Source organism: Lingula anatina, chromosome 7 (assembly GCF_051362555.1).
Source record: "Lingula anatina isolate TDL-2025a chromosome 7, LinAna3.0, whole genome shotgun sequence".
Classification (NCBI taxonomy): Eukaryota; Metazoa; Brachiopoda; class Lingulata; order Lingulida; family Lingulidae; genus Lingula; species Lingula anatina.
The window spans coordinates 16,824,596-16,843,114 of NC_141773.1; the positions used below are offsets into that span (position 1 = coordinate 16,824,596).

At 37.4% G+C, this 18,519-nt stretch overlaps 1 protein-coding gene across 2 annotated transcripts; it reads left to right on the forward strand.

The window, feature by feature from the left end:
* Positions 1-666: 666 nt before the first annotated feature.
* LOC106179764 (UPAR/Ly6 domain-containing protein qvr) lies at positions 667-17,053 on the forward strand. 2 transcript variants are annotated; one of them, XM_013563507.2, is made up of 4 exons: positions 667-1,344; positions 14,476-14,529; positions 15,978-16,121; positions 16,456-17,053. In XM_013563507.2, exons 1-4 carry the CDS (start codon positions 1,311-1,313, stop codon positions 16,812-16,814), a joined length of 591 nt encoding a protein of 196 aa, XP_013418961.2. In that variant the 5' UTR covers positions 667-1,310; the 3' UTR covers positions 16,815-17,053. The 2 variants fall into 2 exon arrangements, with proteins under 2 accessions (XP_013418961.2, XP_013418962.2); XM_013563508.2 differs by lacking the exon at positions 667-1,344 and adding an exon at positions 10,228-11,414.
* Positions 17,054-18,519: the final 1,466 nt, after the last annotated feature.

Genomic DNA, 18,519 nt, shown 5'->3' on the forward strand with positions numbered 1-18,519 from the left:
AGTGCACCGTTGTATAATTCCTGACTAGTTTCTCAGAGTTAAGTCGATAGATGTGGGACAGATACGTGAAGATATGTCGGGGAGCGTGGAAGAAGTCGGCAATTGAAGAAGTCACTCATTGATTCCACATCCCCAAGGCAGTCAAACAGGGCCAGGATCTCAAAAGCAACATGTTTTCATTAACGTGGGAAATATAAACACCCTTTTCAGAGCTAGTCTACACTAGGCTCGGCTTGGTTGAAGTAGGTTTTATTGACGATTTGATTGTAGAAACTCTCAGAACCCAGAACGACTGAGGTTTATACTGTAGGTAGCATGCGCAGTTAATCGGTAGAAAACAAATTGACTTTCTCAACAGTCTCAGCTCTTAAACGGAACAAGGTGTGATAGTTAATTTACTCACCGCAACATTGAAGTATAACACTTCTGTCGATGACATCGGAGCTTCTCGTGGATCGATCCTCCCAGGTTCATTGGAGCGGCGTATTTCGTGGATAGGTGCGCCAAACACTTGCTGTCGCTTTGGTAGAAAAGGAGCGTACTCCACGGAGTCAAGGCATTTATAGATAAATGCAACTATTCAGAAAAGTGCGGAACTGCATCGGGAAATATATAGTGGCATTGTATATTGGAGTTAGATTACCAAACGATATTTGTCATCAGTACTTTGTATACACTGTGTAAGTCAATGCACGGTTTTGTCACACGGGAGAGCTCTTTTTTAACCTACTTTCTCCTGAAATTGTGTACAGAAAATGCTTAGTGTAAAATGCCACCTGTAGGAGTCTGAAGACATTGGTTGCTTTCAAGCGATGACTGTGCGCTGTCGTATGCAAAGATGATCCAATTTCCGAATGTTAAGGGCTGTGACATTCGTCAGCACTACTGGGACATCGGTTGTAATTAAATAGGACAAAATTCTAGGAAACGGAAACATCCCTGGAGGTGATGAAATTTCTAGGACAACGACATCAAAGGAATTTAAGTCACCAAAGTCTAACACGTGAATCAATTCGCATAGTGTATGTAACGGTACTTTAAAAGGACACCTTTCGTATCACATACTGAAAACGGGTCGGAGGAAGGAGAATCATTTGTCAAAAAAATTCCATACAAGCGGTTTTGCAAGAAAACGGATTTAAGCAGTCTTTTCTTTTAATGATAGGAGAAAAGAATCGCACCATCTGTAAATTTGCGGAAATAGGATTTATTGTCAGGATTTGCACTGGATGGTACTTGGATTGGTCCAGGTCCTTTTTAAAGGAAACCGAGCACTTTACAAGGAAAACTTGACCCTTGCTTGAACCACCATGTATTGCCAGTTTAGAATTGCCCTCAGACTAGGTAAGTGACCATGTTAGTATGACTAAGAGTAATGGATGACACTCGGCTTCGATCACCGGACAATACTATTATATATATATATATATATATATATATATATATATATATATATATATATATATATATATACCCCGCCTTTTGAGTCAGACCTAATAGGCACTATGGTGCTTAAGCCTTCTTTTATTTAAAAAAACCTTGTTCCGACGAAGTCACACACTGCCTTAATTCATAAAACAGTAAATTTTGTGGATGTTGATCGATTTGAAATTTTGGTAAACTCGCATTATTCAGTTTCCATCTGAAAAGGAACAAGCTAAGGTGTGATAACTGGTGTCGAGAGAAGGGTGGACGTCATGTTCCAATCCATCGTCTCACAACACAGATATTGACTTAATTTAAGGTCCTTTGGAATGCAATAATAAGTGTTACCTTATCTTAAGTATGATATGATCGAACAGAAATTTCCATCGATTTGTCACTGCTACCAATACTTTTGTGCAACGCTAACAAGAACCACGAGCACCTTGGCTCACAGCAATTAACGGAGCTAAACAGTTACGCGGTTTTAATTTGTGAACTTTTTGTTGGCCTTGATGCCCAAGCGATGTCCAAGTTTTCTAATACGAATAGAAATTTGAAACAGAATGTAAATTATTGGCGAACCACTTTCCTTTTCATCATAAGATATATGCTGTCATATGAATAGATTTAGAAAAGAAAGACAAATCATAATGGGAATAACGATAGTGATCATAACACGCGTGTAAAGCTTCATCAATAACAGCATTTAGTGCTTAATTATCAAATAGGCATAACATTGAGTTTGCATTACAGATTACCGACCTAGCTTTAAAGTACAATGTAACACCTGCCACATCGTTCGATGCGCATTACACACTATTAAAGCGTAGATACAGAAAAAAACAATCGAATTTATTTCACATTAAACACGGCATGGCGTGACCCCAACGGGAACTAAGACATACAAGGACAATATAAAACAAGTACGGAGTCACAAGAACTGTTAGTAAACCTAGAATGTCGACCTGGGTCGCATCGATCGGCGGTGGCGACATAAATTAATACTTAAAATAAACAAAGCACCGGCAGTAGCATGTAAACAGATTTCATTCACGGGTCGATCATCTGGGGGTCGGGTGTATTTTCCCTTTTTTTCGACTGCACGCGGAACATGGTTTAGCTTAAAAGTAGTTCTGTGAGTCTTGACTTTTGCATGGTCTTTATCTGACGTGATGGATTACACATAAAGTACCGAGAGGTCTTGTACTAGAAAGATGAACGCGATTTCCCAATAGATCAATTACTGTGCGTTTTATTCTAGCTTGCCTGACATGCAAAAATATAGGTTTATAATATTTCTTCTAAATAAAAAAGACAAGCTACTACTTAAATGACTTGTATGGTTTGCTCTCTTGGTGCTCTGTGTAAAAGTTATGCCTATTTGATAATTAAGCACTAAGTTAAAAATGTACACTACTTCTTTTATAAATCGCCTGAATTTTAAGAAATCTCAGAAGTCGATTGACTCTTGCAAAATTTTGAGGAAATCGCAAATAAAGACATTTTGCTATTGTTACCTTTCCCAGTGTACCGTGCACAATGGTAAAGCCCAGGTTGCCGTTGTTGATATTTTCCCGGCAAATGTCACGTTTTGCCATTCAGATATCATTAGGAAATGTCCATCATTATAAATATTTAACATCATATATTGCAAAAATAATTGCCCATATGTTTAGAAGGTCGCCTTGGACCAAATGATTGAACATCGATAATTTCATTCATTGCGAAATTTCTTTTAGGATAAAAGTAACCCTCTAATTCTGTAATGATCTTGAAGATAATCGATATTAGCGAAGTACTACTTTGCTCATAGTTTTCACTGGTCTGAAATAGGATCGTGTAAACATGCAGCTAATCACAAATATATCGTTTGCGACGCGGACTTAATTACATGACTCAAAATGAATCGCACAGATGTAATAATGCCCAAATTGGATAACATATCCGATGAAAACAAATAAGAAGGAATTGACAGCTGTTCTAAAGTCCAAAGATCGTTTCGTGCACAAATCACGATATTTGGACTCTATTTTTCTATTTCAAAATGATGGCTAATTTTTCATAATTCTAATGTTGTTTCTAGCAGATGTCCTTTTTGTGACGATTTCGCGTTGTACATTATGTTCTGTTTTAATATAAAAAAATAACATACACCAACAATAGAATATCCAAGAGTTTGTAGACGATAGTGCCAGCAACTGGAATGCAATCTCCTCTAATTTCATTGCAGTGCTGGGTATTTGATGTGCAAAATTCATAAAGCGCAAACAGATAAGCAATCCATCAGTGCCTCTCATCAATCATACTGTATTAAAACAGTTTATGGTTAGGCTATCTGCCGCCGTGACCGCCTTAGTGATAGTTCGATGGAACGATTTTATTGAGTTCCCGTAATGTACTGCAGGGAAATGAGTGTTTTTGGCATAAATCGTCCAGAAAAAATTGACCATTTAATTTCAACAATAGACACGACGTATAATACCGTTCTCATTTACGGTGATTGTTAAAGCCTGCCTGTTAAAGGTGCTTTTAGGTATAAAAATGTACACTAAGGTTGTAATTTTGTGTCGTAATTTTCAAGAGCTATTGCTTACTAGTTTTATTCGGACATGGCATGGAATCGGGCTAGAGGGGTTCCACAACGATATAAACAATAGTGTGTGGAAGGGGTGGGGCTTTAAAAAACAACTGAGATGGGATTCATTAGATTTACTGCGCTTAAGATCGACCCCCGTAGGCCTACGTTAATGAATCTGCGTATTTCCCGAAGAAAGGTTAAAGCCTCTATAAATTGACGAACAGAAAGCAAAGGCATCCAAATTGTACATGAATAATTAAAGAGAGTCAGTGATTAATCTACCTATTGGTTCACACGAATGTGGGATTCCCTAGCTGTTGGCAGCCGCTAAAATGTTTATCAGATCGATTGAAATTTATTGAAAATGATAACGCGAATGATAAAAGTGCAAAGTCATAGGCTTATGTCTATCACTGTAAAGTCCACCTCTCGCTCAGTAAACTACAGAAACTGCGACTCTCTCCTAAAAAGGAATTTTAAGGTTGGGGTGTCTGATAATTTGTTATTTCACTTTTGGCCAAAGATATTTTAGACACTTACTGAATCACGACATTAAGCACATTGGATACTGTGATTTGGATATTCGTTTTTATTTCAATAAAATGAGATGCTTTTAACTAAATTTAGTATATTTAGTTACTGCAATTGCCACCTCCAAACTTATTGAGTAATGCATGGTACACTATCCATGTGTGAGATGAATTCCATTACCAACATGATAATGGGCACTTTCCAATGCAGGTGGACCACAATTATTATTATTTCTAAAGTGGAATTATCTCCGTAATTTCCCAGCTTTCTGCCACGACCTCTAGCAATGCCGACTTAATCTCCTCCCGTTAGGGCTAAAACTCCATTTTCCCATCGCCTGACTCATAAACCTGACAACTCCTATTATTCACTTCTGAGATTAATGTTAAATTACAAATTCCTAGAACTGACAGATATTAGACGGGGTCTTGTTTCCCAGAGGACTCCGGTGCAGTGCCTGGTCAGACACGCACAGAACTGCTTGGCCAATGGGAATCATCAGAGATAACCCAAAGGCTCACTACTTAGTCTAAAATCAAGCGAGATTTTGCGGGATATGGAGGAGAGAAATAATGGTAGACGAGTGAGTGCGGCGTGTCAAATTAAAAGCTAAGACTAACAGGGTGTAACTACAGATATCTTTCCGGTTGTTATTTTTCCGTTTTGTCGAATTAGTCTGTCATACAGCATCACAAATTCACTGGATTCACATGTATAATTCATGATTCGATATTGTTTGATGCCATCAAGCCATTAGAATATAATACATTGTACACCCAATAACCCAAACGAAATGTTTGGAAAGCACTTAGGATGAAAGGCACAATAAAATATATATACGGTATATATACTGACAATAATGGCCCATTATAATAACAAAATCAAAAGGGAGAAGTGATAAAGTAATTGAGGAGGCGTGGTGAACTAACATTTTCACGTGGAGAAGGAATCAGTGTCAAACACAAGACCCAAAGGTACTCTAGCAGTTAACTTGTTAACGTAAATCTCCTTCTCCATAGTTAGACATTGATATTTACAAAGCCGATAATAAGTTTCGCCTGATCCAACCACAAATATATATGCAAGGTGATCTCTGAGCTATGTGACATTTCCTGACATTTAAATGGCTGTTGAAAAACGCAACTTGCAGTTGTATACTTGCAAGACAAATTTTTATACATCAAAATATGCTTGGTTATGTTTTAAACTCAAGTAAAGCAAACTAAATGGCTAGTATTTCACTGAAAAAAATTTACAAGGCTAACCCCATCGTCCCATTGACAGACAAAAGGGTTTAGTTTGTCTCGTGTGCGATGCCATGTGTAAAAATGTGCTTGAATTTTGATTTAAGAGCCAGTATTTGCTTCAACAAGTGCCTCAAATCCCACCAAAAGCAGTGAAGAATTAGAATGTGTTGTTTCCATGAGTATGCAAAATTCAGTAAGAATAATATTTACTAAAAGATGGACAGTTATAGACCAGGCTGCGTGTTAGGTTCGGAGACAAATTCTCAAGTTTTCGCCATTTTATCATTGTGTATGGACAGTTCAGAATATCATGTTTCCCAGGATATCATGTTTCCCGTTAACGCCGTTTTAAATATTTACCTATTGTCATAAGCTGTAAATCCATTAAATACATGCAAATAAAGATGTATTTTTGTGCATACTCAAGAATTATGTTAGTAAACTACAGTGTACATATCGCGATAAGTCAATTGGTATACCTATGCCAATACATTTAATTCATGCAGCTGTAATCCTGGACGCCATCACTTCTTGAAAAGTTGGACATTATTTTACCTTATGACACATCCCATAAATTTAAAAATAAAGTGCTGACGCGTGCAAGTAAACAAACAAACAAACAAACAAACAAACAAACCAACTAACTAACATTCAAAAAGATAAATAAATAAATTTATAGATGTATAAGCTATAATATTGGTGCCAACCGAACAAGCAGGTTGTCAAAGCTTATCAAGCCATCTACCTGCTTAAAACTGTTTGCCTTCTTGGAAAAGATCAATAAGAAAATAGGGCCAATGTTAACAGTGTAATAGTAGCTTAAATAAACAGTCGCCCTTATTGTGTTTTACAGTAGACAGTCTCTGTTTGCCCATTGCCTGCAGGGCTCGTGTGCTGATGGTGCTGAGCTAGTATCATTGCATTTAGATACATTAGAGTCCATTTGGTTCAGTCAAAGCAAATTTAAGTGCTTCCGATTTGTGTTTGATACCAGAAGAAAGTTGATTACATAGCAGTAATAAGGGATTTTGTACTAAGAGATAGAATAACGTCGTTGGGATATCGTATCTGTTTGTTTTGAATAAAAAAGAATCAATTTGCTAACCAAGCCGCAGGCTAAAACAGACGTGTTTCAGTATCATTTGTTTTAATGATCAAGACATGAACCAAATACATTGAATGTCATCTTGCGCTGAATTTGACTTACGAATGACCACATTGTCCGGTGTTTTGAGCAGAAAACAGCGCCAGTCCACTTTTTGTGACAAATAAGCTGTGATTTTTGAAATTTTATACATACATTTTTTTTGTGAACTACTAGGCCTATACATTTATAACGGATCAAATTATACTACTAGTACATCGTTGGGTGACGAGTTAAAATCAGGACTCGTCTGATTTTTCAAAATATTCATAAAATTAACAATCTCACCAGTTTCATTTGACGGACTCATGACATAACACGGGTATTTTTGGAAGCGATGACTGTCTCTAGACAAAATTTGACTCCTCATAGTAGTTAGTTTCCTATATGATCAATAGAGGGCACCATCGACAGCCTGCTCATACATGTAACAAAATGGCGGCTCCGATCCGTCCTTTCCTAGTACAAAAGAAAAAAACTCGCTTGAAAGCCAATAGAAAAAATGGAAGGTTGAATCCTCCGCTTTACCCAATTTTTATGCTGTCATTGTAAGCCAACTTCGTCTGGTACTTGGGAGAAGTCAGTTGGTATCAGTGACATGCGCGTGGTCAGGGACTTTTACTGTTAAATATGCAGGGTTCAGTTAAATAAAGTACATATAACTGAGTGAATTATTATTTTATATCATTAATTTTATTCTGTTTAATTTCCTTTTATTTCAAAAATTTTAATAAACTCGTAATTTAATATTTTTCATCTGTGTTATTTTAAAGACCCCTAGCTGTGTGCCTTGGTTTCAATGAGACAAACCCCGAAAACGCTTTCTTTAAAGAACATTCAACCAAGATTAAGTGTTCTGCACGCTAGCCTGCATTTAATTTCAGGTGCTAGGATCAATACGATCAGGCCCAGACCATCACCGTCTCTGTGCAACCAGTGTGATATCTCCATATCCTGACAATCGGTTCCGAGAAAAATTATATTATCATTTTCTTGTTTGCATTTCCTTTTTCCGAAAAGAGCGCTGTAAGGGACGTTTGGTATTTCACCTAGGAACTGACAAACTATTATTGACGTGTGAGGAATACCAATTTCCTAAAAGGCAATTTTCAGCGGCTTTGCATTTAATCCTCATAAAAGAAAAAGCAATCATAAATCGCATAAAAGCAACTGTTTGAGAATAATATATAGATTAAAGAGCAGTTTTGTCCTAGAGAGTGAAAGCTCAGCGAAGATTGCTTTTATGGAAGCATTTCCATTGGGAGCAATCAGACCTTGGTTATAAGCTATATTTGCAAACAGATAAGGCGAAATCAAATATCATCGCTGTTAATCACAGAGAGTAAATAACAGATTCATGGGATTCAATAACAAGTGAAGGGCCCCAAAGCAATAAAAAATTATTTCGAAAGGGTATGGGATTACAAAGAGGGATGGGGTGGATGCGGCTAGTTTAATTCATCGTTTAATTTAAAAGAACTGGAAGTTGTGCGCGTGATCAGCACATTGATTTACTTTTATGTTATAATGATAGGAAGGAAGTGAACGTGTCACTGATGACGAATCCTGCTGGTAAAATGTATTTTCATTGATGGTACAATTACATCAAGCATCCATTGATTTTGATTTGGCAGACTATTTTGGGATAGTTTGTTGATTTAAAACCTTATTTCCTGGTATTCGCCAACACGTAAACATACTGTACTTACACCAAAGAAATAGCCATGTTTTTTACAGCGACAAAGTAATTAGATCTAGGATTTGATACCTCTACCGTGTCTTTAAATATGTTTCTGTTACGTCATACATAAGCCAGATTTGCCAGAAGCTACGTAATCTATGACCTCCTTGTTGCATGTGCCTCTTTCTTTAAGGAATCGACTTACACAAGTCGCATGATAATTGGAAGTGTTGCTCATCTGGCAAATGTTAGGGGATTAAATTGTGCTTTTAATAACTTAATTGTGCTTAACTGAATTGTGCAATATGTATTTATGAACTTCAAAGCAAATCCAGAAATTTGGTACGTTTTGAATGGAAAGACATGAGGCAAAGTAACATACGAGGGCATGAATTTCAACTGTCATTTAAAAACGGCAGCAGGCCCGTAGCCTGCAATTTCAAAAGAGGGTTCTTTTTCTGAAAAAGTGGACCTTTTCCCATAAAAACTACATGTACCTAGACCAAATTTTACCCAGAGTGGACCTTTTCCCAGCAAAAGGGACGGTTCTTTCGAACCCCCCGACCCCCCCTGGCCACGGGCCTGGGCAGGCAATGTTGTTGAAGTTCATAATGCGTCAGAGTAATGGTATTCTAGTAGCTTGTGAAGGTACTAGTGTTGTGCTGTGCATGAAAATAACAATGGCATACTCTTAAATGTCCCGTGCAAATTTTAGTTTCACCCTAGATAAATAGGTGGAAACACGTGTACTGTACCTACGTAAACGCGAACCGTTAGGTGGCGCTTTGAACGAGTCGACACCAAGGCCGCAATCAAAGTATTGTTGTCAAATTGGAACGGCACGTACGTGGTGTAGAAAGCAAACGCCAGATCCAATCACAAGGCTGGCCAATGCAACTAGTTTTTGTATATCACAGTTGGATATTTTAATAGCCATTAGGAGGCCGCTCACTGTCACTCTTGTACGCAGTCACCATTTCAGTAAACAGAACAGGAAATATTGATTTCCTATTGGCTTTACTACTGCCTTGCTTATAAATAAATAGTCCAATCAGGTGCTGTCTTCGATTTACTGCATTCCCCGAGGTTTCAGTGGTAGCAGCTGTCCGGCGTGGGCTGCAGACGATCGATACTCGATGAACGCAGAGCGTGCAGATGGGCATTGATTGGCGGTCAATTCTATTGAAACGGCAACGCAAGCGTCAAGAATTATTTATATAAATGTATGTTGTAAGCCTATAAGTGTAGGGGAGCTAGCGCAGTTTGGGATTTTTTTTTTATTATCATCTTCTCTTGATATTCATATTGTATTCAGTAAATCCATCACCCCATGCTTGCCCATGTCAGTAGTTCAGGACAAAACTCTTATGGCATAAAAGCGGAGAATAAATATCATGTAACTGTCGGAGTTATTGATGTACATTGATTTTTATGTTATCTTTATCATTATCAATACGGCTGTAAAAACCATACAGCCAAATTGCAAAGGTATGTTGTCCATGCAAAAGAAGGGTCAATATACATTCCAGTGTAGTGTTACATGAGAGTAACAGCAATAACAAACCACTGAACATGTAAGGCTACTGTATCATAATCCGATTAGGGGGCATATATTCTAATTATATCGTCAATAATCTAAAGTCAAAGCACTTCTGTTAATGCCACATTTGTTGGTGTAAATCGGAACCATACGCTATGTGTTAGCAATCCGTCTCCAAAAGCATGCCGTTACATGCAATATGAAACAAGTTATTTACGTTGCCTTAGGTGTAATCATAAACAACGGTCTGCTTGTCCCGTAGAAGGGGATGGTTAAAAACGCCGATAGCTTTACTAAGATCGACTGCAAGTGCCTGCATCCTTGCCCATAACATGGCCCTCCTACATTCTGAATCATGCCGTGTCTTTTGTGTATTCAATATGAGAGGTACCAGCCATGCATAGCTGGATCATTGAATAAATATACTGCGCCTGGGTGCCGGCATTATTGGGTAAAGTTCGATTCTTAAAGAAGAGGCAGAGCACGGGTTTGGTCGATTTTTTGCCGGCACTCAAGCACCTGCTCTCGACTGAGGTCGCTCAAACATCTATCTGGCAGCAACGCCGTTTGAAGTATTTTCTAAACATACAAGTGCCAGTCGATGGTTGGAGGAAATAATTCGTGGAAATAGTTTACCGTTGAGATATTTTGACGCTCCTCACAGCTATTATCTGAATCGAAACGAAGTTTGTGAACACGTAAATAATATTTCTCCCTCTGTTCCACTTGCGGTGAGCATCGATTTCGAGATTACGTGCAATCGGCTGCTTCTGTTCAGTTGTAAATGAACGGTGAGTCGCGTATAGGAAGGTCTCGCTCTCCCTCCTGCCCAAATATATTGGTATACAGGTTGGACGAGGGAGTTAAAGGGCATATTTCACCCCTTTTCTACCACAGTGCATGACCAACAGCTGGAAGAAAGACTGACAAAGGGCAACGATTTCAATTCAGGAAAACCACGAGAGTGAACTTTTGCAAGTACAAAGGGGCAGGTATTGAAGGGATGAGTCGCTTTACTCCCTCATGCTGACGCATTCATGCTGAAGGCAATCTTTGAAATCTGATCAGATATTTTAATAGAGATTCTACCTGCAATTTGTTGACTGGGTAGCAGCAGGTGGTTAACGTTGGATTTACCCTGTGTGCATGGATTTAGTGAATTTTAATGTTTAAATTGTGACTTTGACGATTCAAATTGACAATCTCTGTAGATTTGTTGCACGGAGTATGCAGTATAAGGAAGATGCGCTATTTGCTGTCTTTGTACGGTAGGGCTCTCTCTCTCTCTCTCTCTCTCTCTCTCTCTCTCTCTCTCTCTCTCTCTCTCATGTTAAGCTATAATTTGACACAGTCCAAACAATTACTTGATGTCAGCTTTGCTATTTTTTATGCTTAATTGCTCTGTCCATCTCCCCCTCTCTCTCTCTCCCTTCTCTCTCCCTCTCTCTCTCGCTCACACATATTTTGACCCAGCATGGAAATTGTTGACTGTCATTTACTAATTTGTGAAATACCCATGCTGTCAGTGATCTCACTGAATCGATGACTTCACATATCTCACTCACACCAGCCTTGTATGCATCATTAATCACACTCAAAGATAGATGCGACGTGGTCTGGTATTTGGAATAAAAGCCATTGATGCTGTATTGTGATATGTAACGATAACATATCACTGAGCACTCCGGAGCTTGTATTGATGCATGTATGTATTGAAAATTATCAACAAACCTTTCATGGGAGGATACATTGGGAAGTCTTCTTCAAATTGAAAAAAAGTGAATATCAAAACTTTCCTAAATGGGGTATATTGAAGTGGAGACAGCAAATAATAATTAAAAAGAAACAGGTTATAGTAGACAATCACGAATAAATGACTGTGTTGTACCAATGACTTAAATGGAGTAAAAGAAAACACGTTAGAGTAGAAAATCACGAATTAATGACTAATGCGTTGTACCACAGACTTGAAACATCCGTTGACTAAGGGGAAGAAAAACACGCTCAAAAATCATTTTAAAATAATGGAAGTAAATTCTTTCGGGGGAAATTAACAATTTTGACAAAGGGATTGCGCCATAAATTGAATGCTTAGAAACTTCTGCCAGTCTCAAAATTGAAAACAAATGTCATTATATCTGATGTTGTCCTATTGGCATACAAATTTGACCAGTGTCTGATGTTTTGAATTATTAAGTAAATTGGGTGGTCAAGTAATATTCACGTTTTGCCTGACTGGCCAGTAATAATGTTGATAATCCGTGTTATTGACCGTGTTAGTACCTTGACACTCTTGCCTTTAGATTATTCATATTTGCCCTATTTATTATAAAGCAGGAAATTGTAAAAACAATGCAGTGCAACTGAGCAATAACAATAGCGCAAAGTTCACTGAATCATTCGGAATATATAAGGATAGATAGGATGTCAGATCTGGATGTTTCGAAATGACAACAACAACACAATACCACCACCACCACCACCAATAATAATAATAATAATAATAATAATAATAATAATAATAAACAAACTGCTAACGAAACCAACTTTACATACGAATGCTAAATATTTACAATGGATAACTCCCTAAAAAGCATTTACATGTACGTGTTTGCTCACTCAATTAACGCAGTGTTATAATTTGGAATAAATCTGCTTTGACAGGACCATGTAGTATATAGCTTACAGAGGGGAAATGTTAGACTAAATGCTTAATAGGTCATCATCGTTAAATCAGTATTATACCATTATACTAGTACAACTGAAGCTTTTGAAATTTTCGAATAAGCCATTCGACCAAATTACGTGCCGAATTTAACTAAAGCCCGCTCATACCCATACTTTGACCGCTGTCCTGGGCTTCGTAACTCAAAAGTATCGCGTCTCGATTCAATAACTCGCCCATGCTCGTCCCATGTAATACATCGTAGTCTCTATGTGATATCGCTATTCGCAATACGCGATGCTTTCGAGTTATGGGGCCCAGGCAAACCACTCTTTTTCCGTTGGGTTTATTAGACCACTACCCTCGCTGGCGGAAAGATTCATACCAGACGTGTCTTTTCCGACTAATCAAACGTTATAGTCTATTAGGTATCGTTTCAAACCAATTCCATAATTGCGAGTGTACTTTATTTTAATAATTTTCTTGGAAAAAACTAAAAATAATAAATATTGAAGACCGCTGACTACACTTAATGTGCACAGTTTTCGTAAGTCGTTAGTAAAAAACACAACTCTTTGTCCCTTCGGAAGAATTTATAGACATTATGGGCTACCAATCGATGAAAAATGGTCTCTGATGTTTTATTTCAAAACTCGAATACAAGAAGGATGCGTAGAACTTAAAATATTTCACTTCCGATTATGATACTGTGTCGCTTCCCGCCTTGATGACACACACGGCACAAATAAACAGACCTACATGTGCGTTATAACTCTTCACAAGGACTGCTGCTGCGTCACATAATCTAGCAATTGAAATTGAGAGTGCAGTGGTCTTCACAAACTTAATAGAAAAGCAACCAATATGCATGTACCCCGGTACTAACTGTATCTTAAATAACAATTCAATAATCACGTAACCCATCAGTTTCTTTATCACCGGGTACCAGCCACGGCCGCGCGGCTGGGGCTGAGACGATGTATCGACTGCGCGATGACAGCCTGGGCCTAGTGCGGCTAGTTGGCCCACCGAGACCAAGTTTGATTGAATTAACATTATTTGCGCAAGATTTTCTGGCCGAAGATTGATTTTCCTCAAGAGTGTCTTAGACACCGTTGTTCTATATGACTCTGGTTTTGAACGTACACTATTGGCAAATATTTCCTGTTTTTGGAGAAAGTTACTTTGAATGAGGGCATGTTTCATTTGAAATTTCTTATTGGTGGACCTACCGCACCAAAAATGTTAATTATCGTTGATATTATTTCTCCCTAATTTTATTCGACCTTTGGGTATGGTTGGGAAAAAAGAGGACTCAGCCGGTGATGAATATATATTTTATGAACAAAATCAAGGTATCGATATTTAGATGGTTAATGCGCACTTACGCTCCTAAAGTAGCACAGGTACAGATCGATTATTTACTCCGCATTTATGAAAAAAAGAAAAAAGCTGTAATAACAAACAATGATTACTAAATTTATCGCCGGTGAGTGAAAAAATAGAAATATAGATTCAAATCGTTTTCCAATTCTATACAGCAAAACAATAATAACGTTTAGGTGGATTCTCAATTATTTACTTCACGTTTTAAACGTACCAGTGAGCGATTGACTCAATTTCTGCAAAAGGAAATTATTCAATGCCATTTTTTATCATTTCAGTTTTTCTCTTACACCTGGCTATCTGCGCTAGTGACGAAGAATGCGACAAATGTGGTAAGTTGAGGTCATTGCCAAGGTCATTAGAGCAAACTGCAGGGTAAATAAGCAGTATGTACATCACAGAAAATCCACATTGCAGTTTTTTTTAAACCACAGAACATAATTTATACTCAGAATACACGATGGCGGCTGGATTTAAAGCGCGGCAAAAATCTTTATTTGACTTTTTTCGTACTATTGTTTCATGAGATACATTTATGCTGAACCCGGTAACACGTCTGAAGAATCCCCAATCGTTTTTGTCTGTATAATTGTCGCGTTGAACCCAGAATTCTTTATGGTGCTTGCCACGAACACTGTTGTTACATTGTGAACGAGTAATAATGTAACAATAATAACGTGTAAACAGCTTAAAGTAGGAAATCAATTTCTAATGAAAGTCAAACACGTTCTGACACATTCATAAAAACATGATGCCGAACCGACTTGTAGATGTTACTTGAAAAATCCACCTCGTCAAGTCATATGCTCTTTTTAAACTGAAAAGCAAATACGTCTTACTGATCAAAGGGCTTATTGTATATTGCAGACAGAAATCTTGGTTGACATTAAACGAAAGATTTCGTGATAAAAGGAAAATTACAAATAATATTAATAAACCGAATGGTAATATTTGATGTTGTTGGGGATTAAAATCGGATATTACTTTTGCATAATTAATACCAGGCGAATTTTATCCATCCAGATTTAAGTACACCAGCATGCACAGTTTCATTTTCTATGAGAAAGGGGCATGTTCCTGCTCTGCAAAGAAATTTGCAGTTGTGTACATATGTCCATGTTGTTATTTTTAAACCCCCTCATATTGGGGTTTTCAAAGAGTTGTCCAGTGATTCAGTCACAATATATATAGCATAAGTGAAAAGTTTTAATAAGTTGCAATTAATAATTGCCATTTAGTTGCCCAAGTTAAGCAGCAGTGGAAGTGAAAACCACAGCTCTTAAACCCGACTAAAGCACAAATACATGTATGTAAATGGGTTACGTTTGTCACTCTGAAAAGACTGTTTAAGTCCATATGTGTATTGCTTCCCCTGGAGAAGCTGCTGCTTTAGATGACGCTTCACGTTGACGTAATCTTTGCTACATGTATATACTGGATATTGGCAATATTGGATGAACAAGTGCACCTGGGGCGTTTTATAACACAGATTAAACTGAAAGTGGCATTTGACTTTAAAACTAAAAAATTCACTCAAGTACTCTGACGTTAGGCAAACTAGTAGTAGTCCAAACTAAATTTTGGGCCTAGTTTTGGAGAAATTTGAAATGGAATTGCCTTTTTTAGACTCATAGGCAACATTACTTCAGTGGACGAATACAGGTTTATCCTAGATTCTAAATATTAATTTCATATCTTAATATCTCAAGCAAGATCACTGTTTAACCTCATTACTTTTTTAATATATCTGTATGGACCCTGGGTTTTTAAATATTTCCAGTCGACGTAATTCCGTGTTACCAGTGCTCTACTATGACCAAGGGGGAGGAGTACTGTGAAGACCCCTTCAACCTCTCCCACAACACGGTCCGGAAGGTGCCCTGTAAGGGAGCCTGCGTCAAGTGGGTCATAAAGCCAAAAGCAGGTAAACTGAACTGGGTGGTGACGATGCTCCATGTTTGAAATGAAATTATTTATCTAATTTGAGAATTTTAGTCCATATAGGCCTATGTAAATGTATGTACATGTATTATATTCCTGAGATCGAAGTTATTGCTTTGCCACCATGTATTCGAAGTGAAAATGCTAACTTAATTTCAATAATTTTTCATACTGTCTGATTTTCTACTTTACTTAGTACGCCGAGAAATGTTTGAGCTACAGTTTGAGGCCTTTTAGCCTCATGTCCGTATTAAACCGTTCTAATAATTACTTTCGCCTATTTCTAGATATCCAACGTCTGTTCTTTTCCCTTTCAGACCAAGATTTCACGCACGTAGTCCGCAGCTGTTATAACGATCTGGACATCACTTTCCCCGCGGCCCTGGTATGCATGGGGGAATCTCGTCCTGGTTACGGCCACCTATGCTTTTGCAATACCGAATTATGCAATGGCGCCTTTGCCTTGAATAGTCATAGGACGACACACTTTTGGACGTTAATATGTGCGACTTTTGTTGCACTGTGGTTTGTCATACAGTACCTGGATAGCGGGCCATTTGATGAAATTTGGAGACAAATTGTATTTCTATTCTGCATAGCACTGTCTCCTGTACGGTTAACTATTGCATCATTGGGTGGGCCGTTAACCACCCGTACGTTTCGAGATGACGGATAAATTTAAGAAATAAAGAAGTCAATGAATTATTTATCAATTTTAATATAAGCAAAGTATGACAAAGGTTTGAGTTAATTTTAATGTGGATGCGATTGCAATTTTACTGGAAGTTGTAACTTCAAGTGCATAGTCGTACATAATATTACTATGGATGAGTAACTTTGGATAAGTAACGTTAAAGCATGATAATGAGGATACAGCTTTGAAGAGCTTGTCAAACATAATTGCACAGTGCGAACACGATTGGTTTTATAGCTTTAGCGTTACGTGTTTGATTGCACGAGAGAGTAGGTTGGATGGTTAACCACGAGCAGTATTATTGATGCGTTTTTCACTTTGCAGTGGAAGTCAAGGACTTTTTTTGCGATGTGCTCCTATTTTTAACTGTTTATTCCCTCTTAACTTGTACCATAGGGAGATACACGTGCTAATTTCTGCACTCAATCGGACGCCAGTGCATCATTAAGCAAATGGCACCCAGTTTCTTTACGATATTAGGCAATCCTCCAGTGGATAGCAACCTTGTTACAAGACGTGAATTTGCAAAACTCGTAAGAATAATCAATGGGCTCAAGCTGCAAGCAAGTGTGTTTATTACGTTCCGTTGAACTTTTGATGTTTTATGAAGCATTTAACTTTTTGACTGAAAATCTTATTTTTACCAAACATGCACGTTTGTATTTATTATATCATACAATAATCCATTTCAAATAGACATTTGATGAGGTGTTGTTTGGAATCACCATCACATACTGTATATAACAGTCTATCTGATTAAAAAGTAAACATATAATACTGAAATTTTAGTTTTCCGTAACCTTTTGCAAATTATTAAACAATTGCATTCCAAAAAGTACATGTAGTTCCTAGCTTTTACCAACAAGGTACTAATAATTTATCATAGGGAATTTTGATTGGTTAAAGTAACAAAGGTAATTGGTTTATAGGTAAGATGCATTTTAGAACAATATGGAATATGGTTGGTGGAGGCGAAAATTAAGTATTACAAAAAGCGGCAGTATATATGAAATAATATGAACATTATATTTATGCTGATTACATGTGATATGAACATACAATGTGTGCACATCTTTTTTTTTGGTTTGTTTGTTCTGAAAAGATTGTAGATGTTTTGCGTCGTTAAAATTTTTTCAAATTTGTCCATGAAATAAGTGATGCCAATAAGCAAGACGCATGTTTTGTCCTTGATTTTTTATTATATAAGGGGTAAAAGTGTGTTTAATGCACAGTTATCTTATCTCTTTGTTATTGACTGATAGTGAGGCTGTTTCTATTCTAATAAATTATCTCACCTATGCATTTTAACAGATCGTTTATCAACATAATATGATCCTTGCGTAGACTTCTTGTGTACCGAGTAGCTCAGTATGTAGTTTACTTTGTCTTATCGATTTATTGTTTTCTCGTGATGACATCAACAAGTGGGAGTACAAACGGTGCTTCGTCAGTATAATCTCATCTTCTGTGCATAATAGAAGTTCCATAATTTCTTTATGATTTGAACTTTTTCTTATGTTCTACATGTGTTTGCTAACAAGCAATGTAGTGCATTCACTGTTACTAATTATACCGGTGTATCATTAAGACTCCAATTGACTTTTACTATTATTAAGTCTGGTAAAGATCGAGGGTCATCTTTCTGTAAACATATTTAGGCCACTATGCAGTAATTTTGCACTCCAAA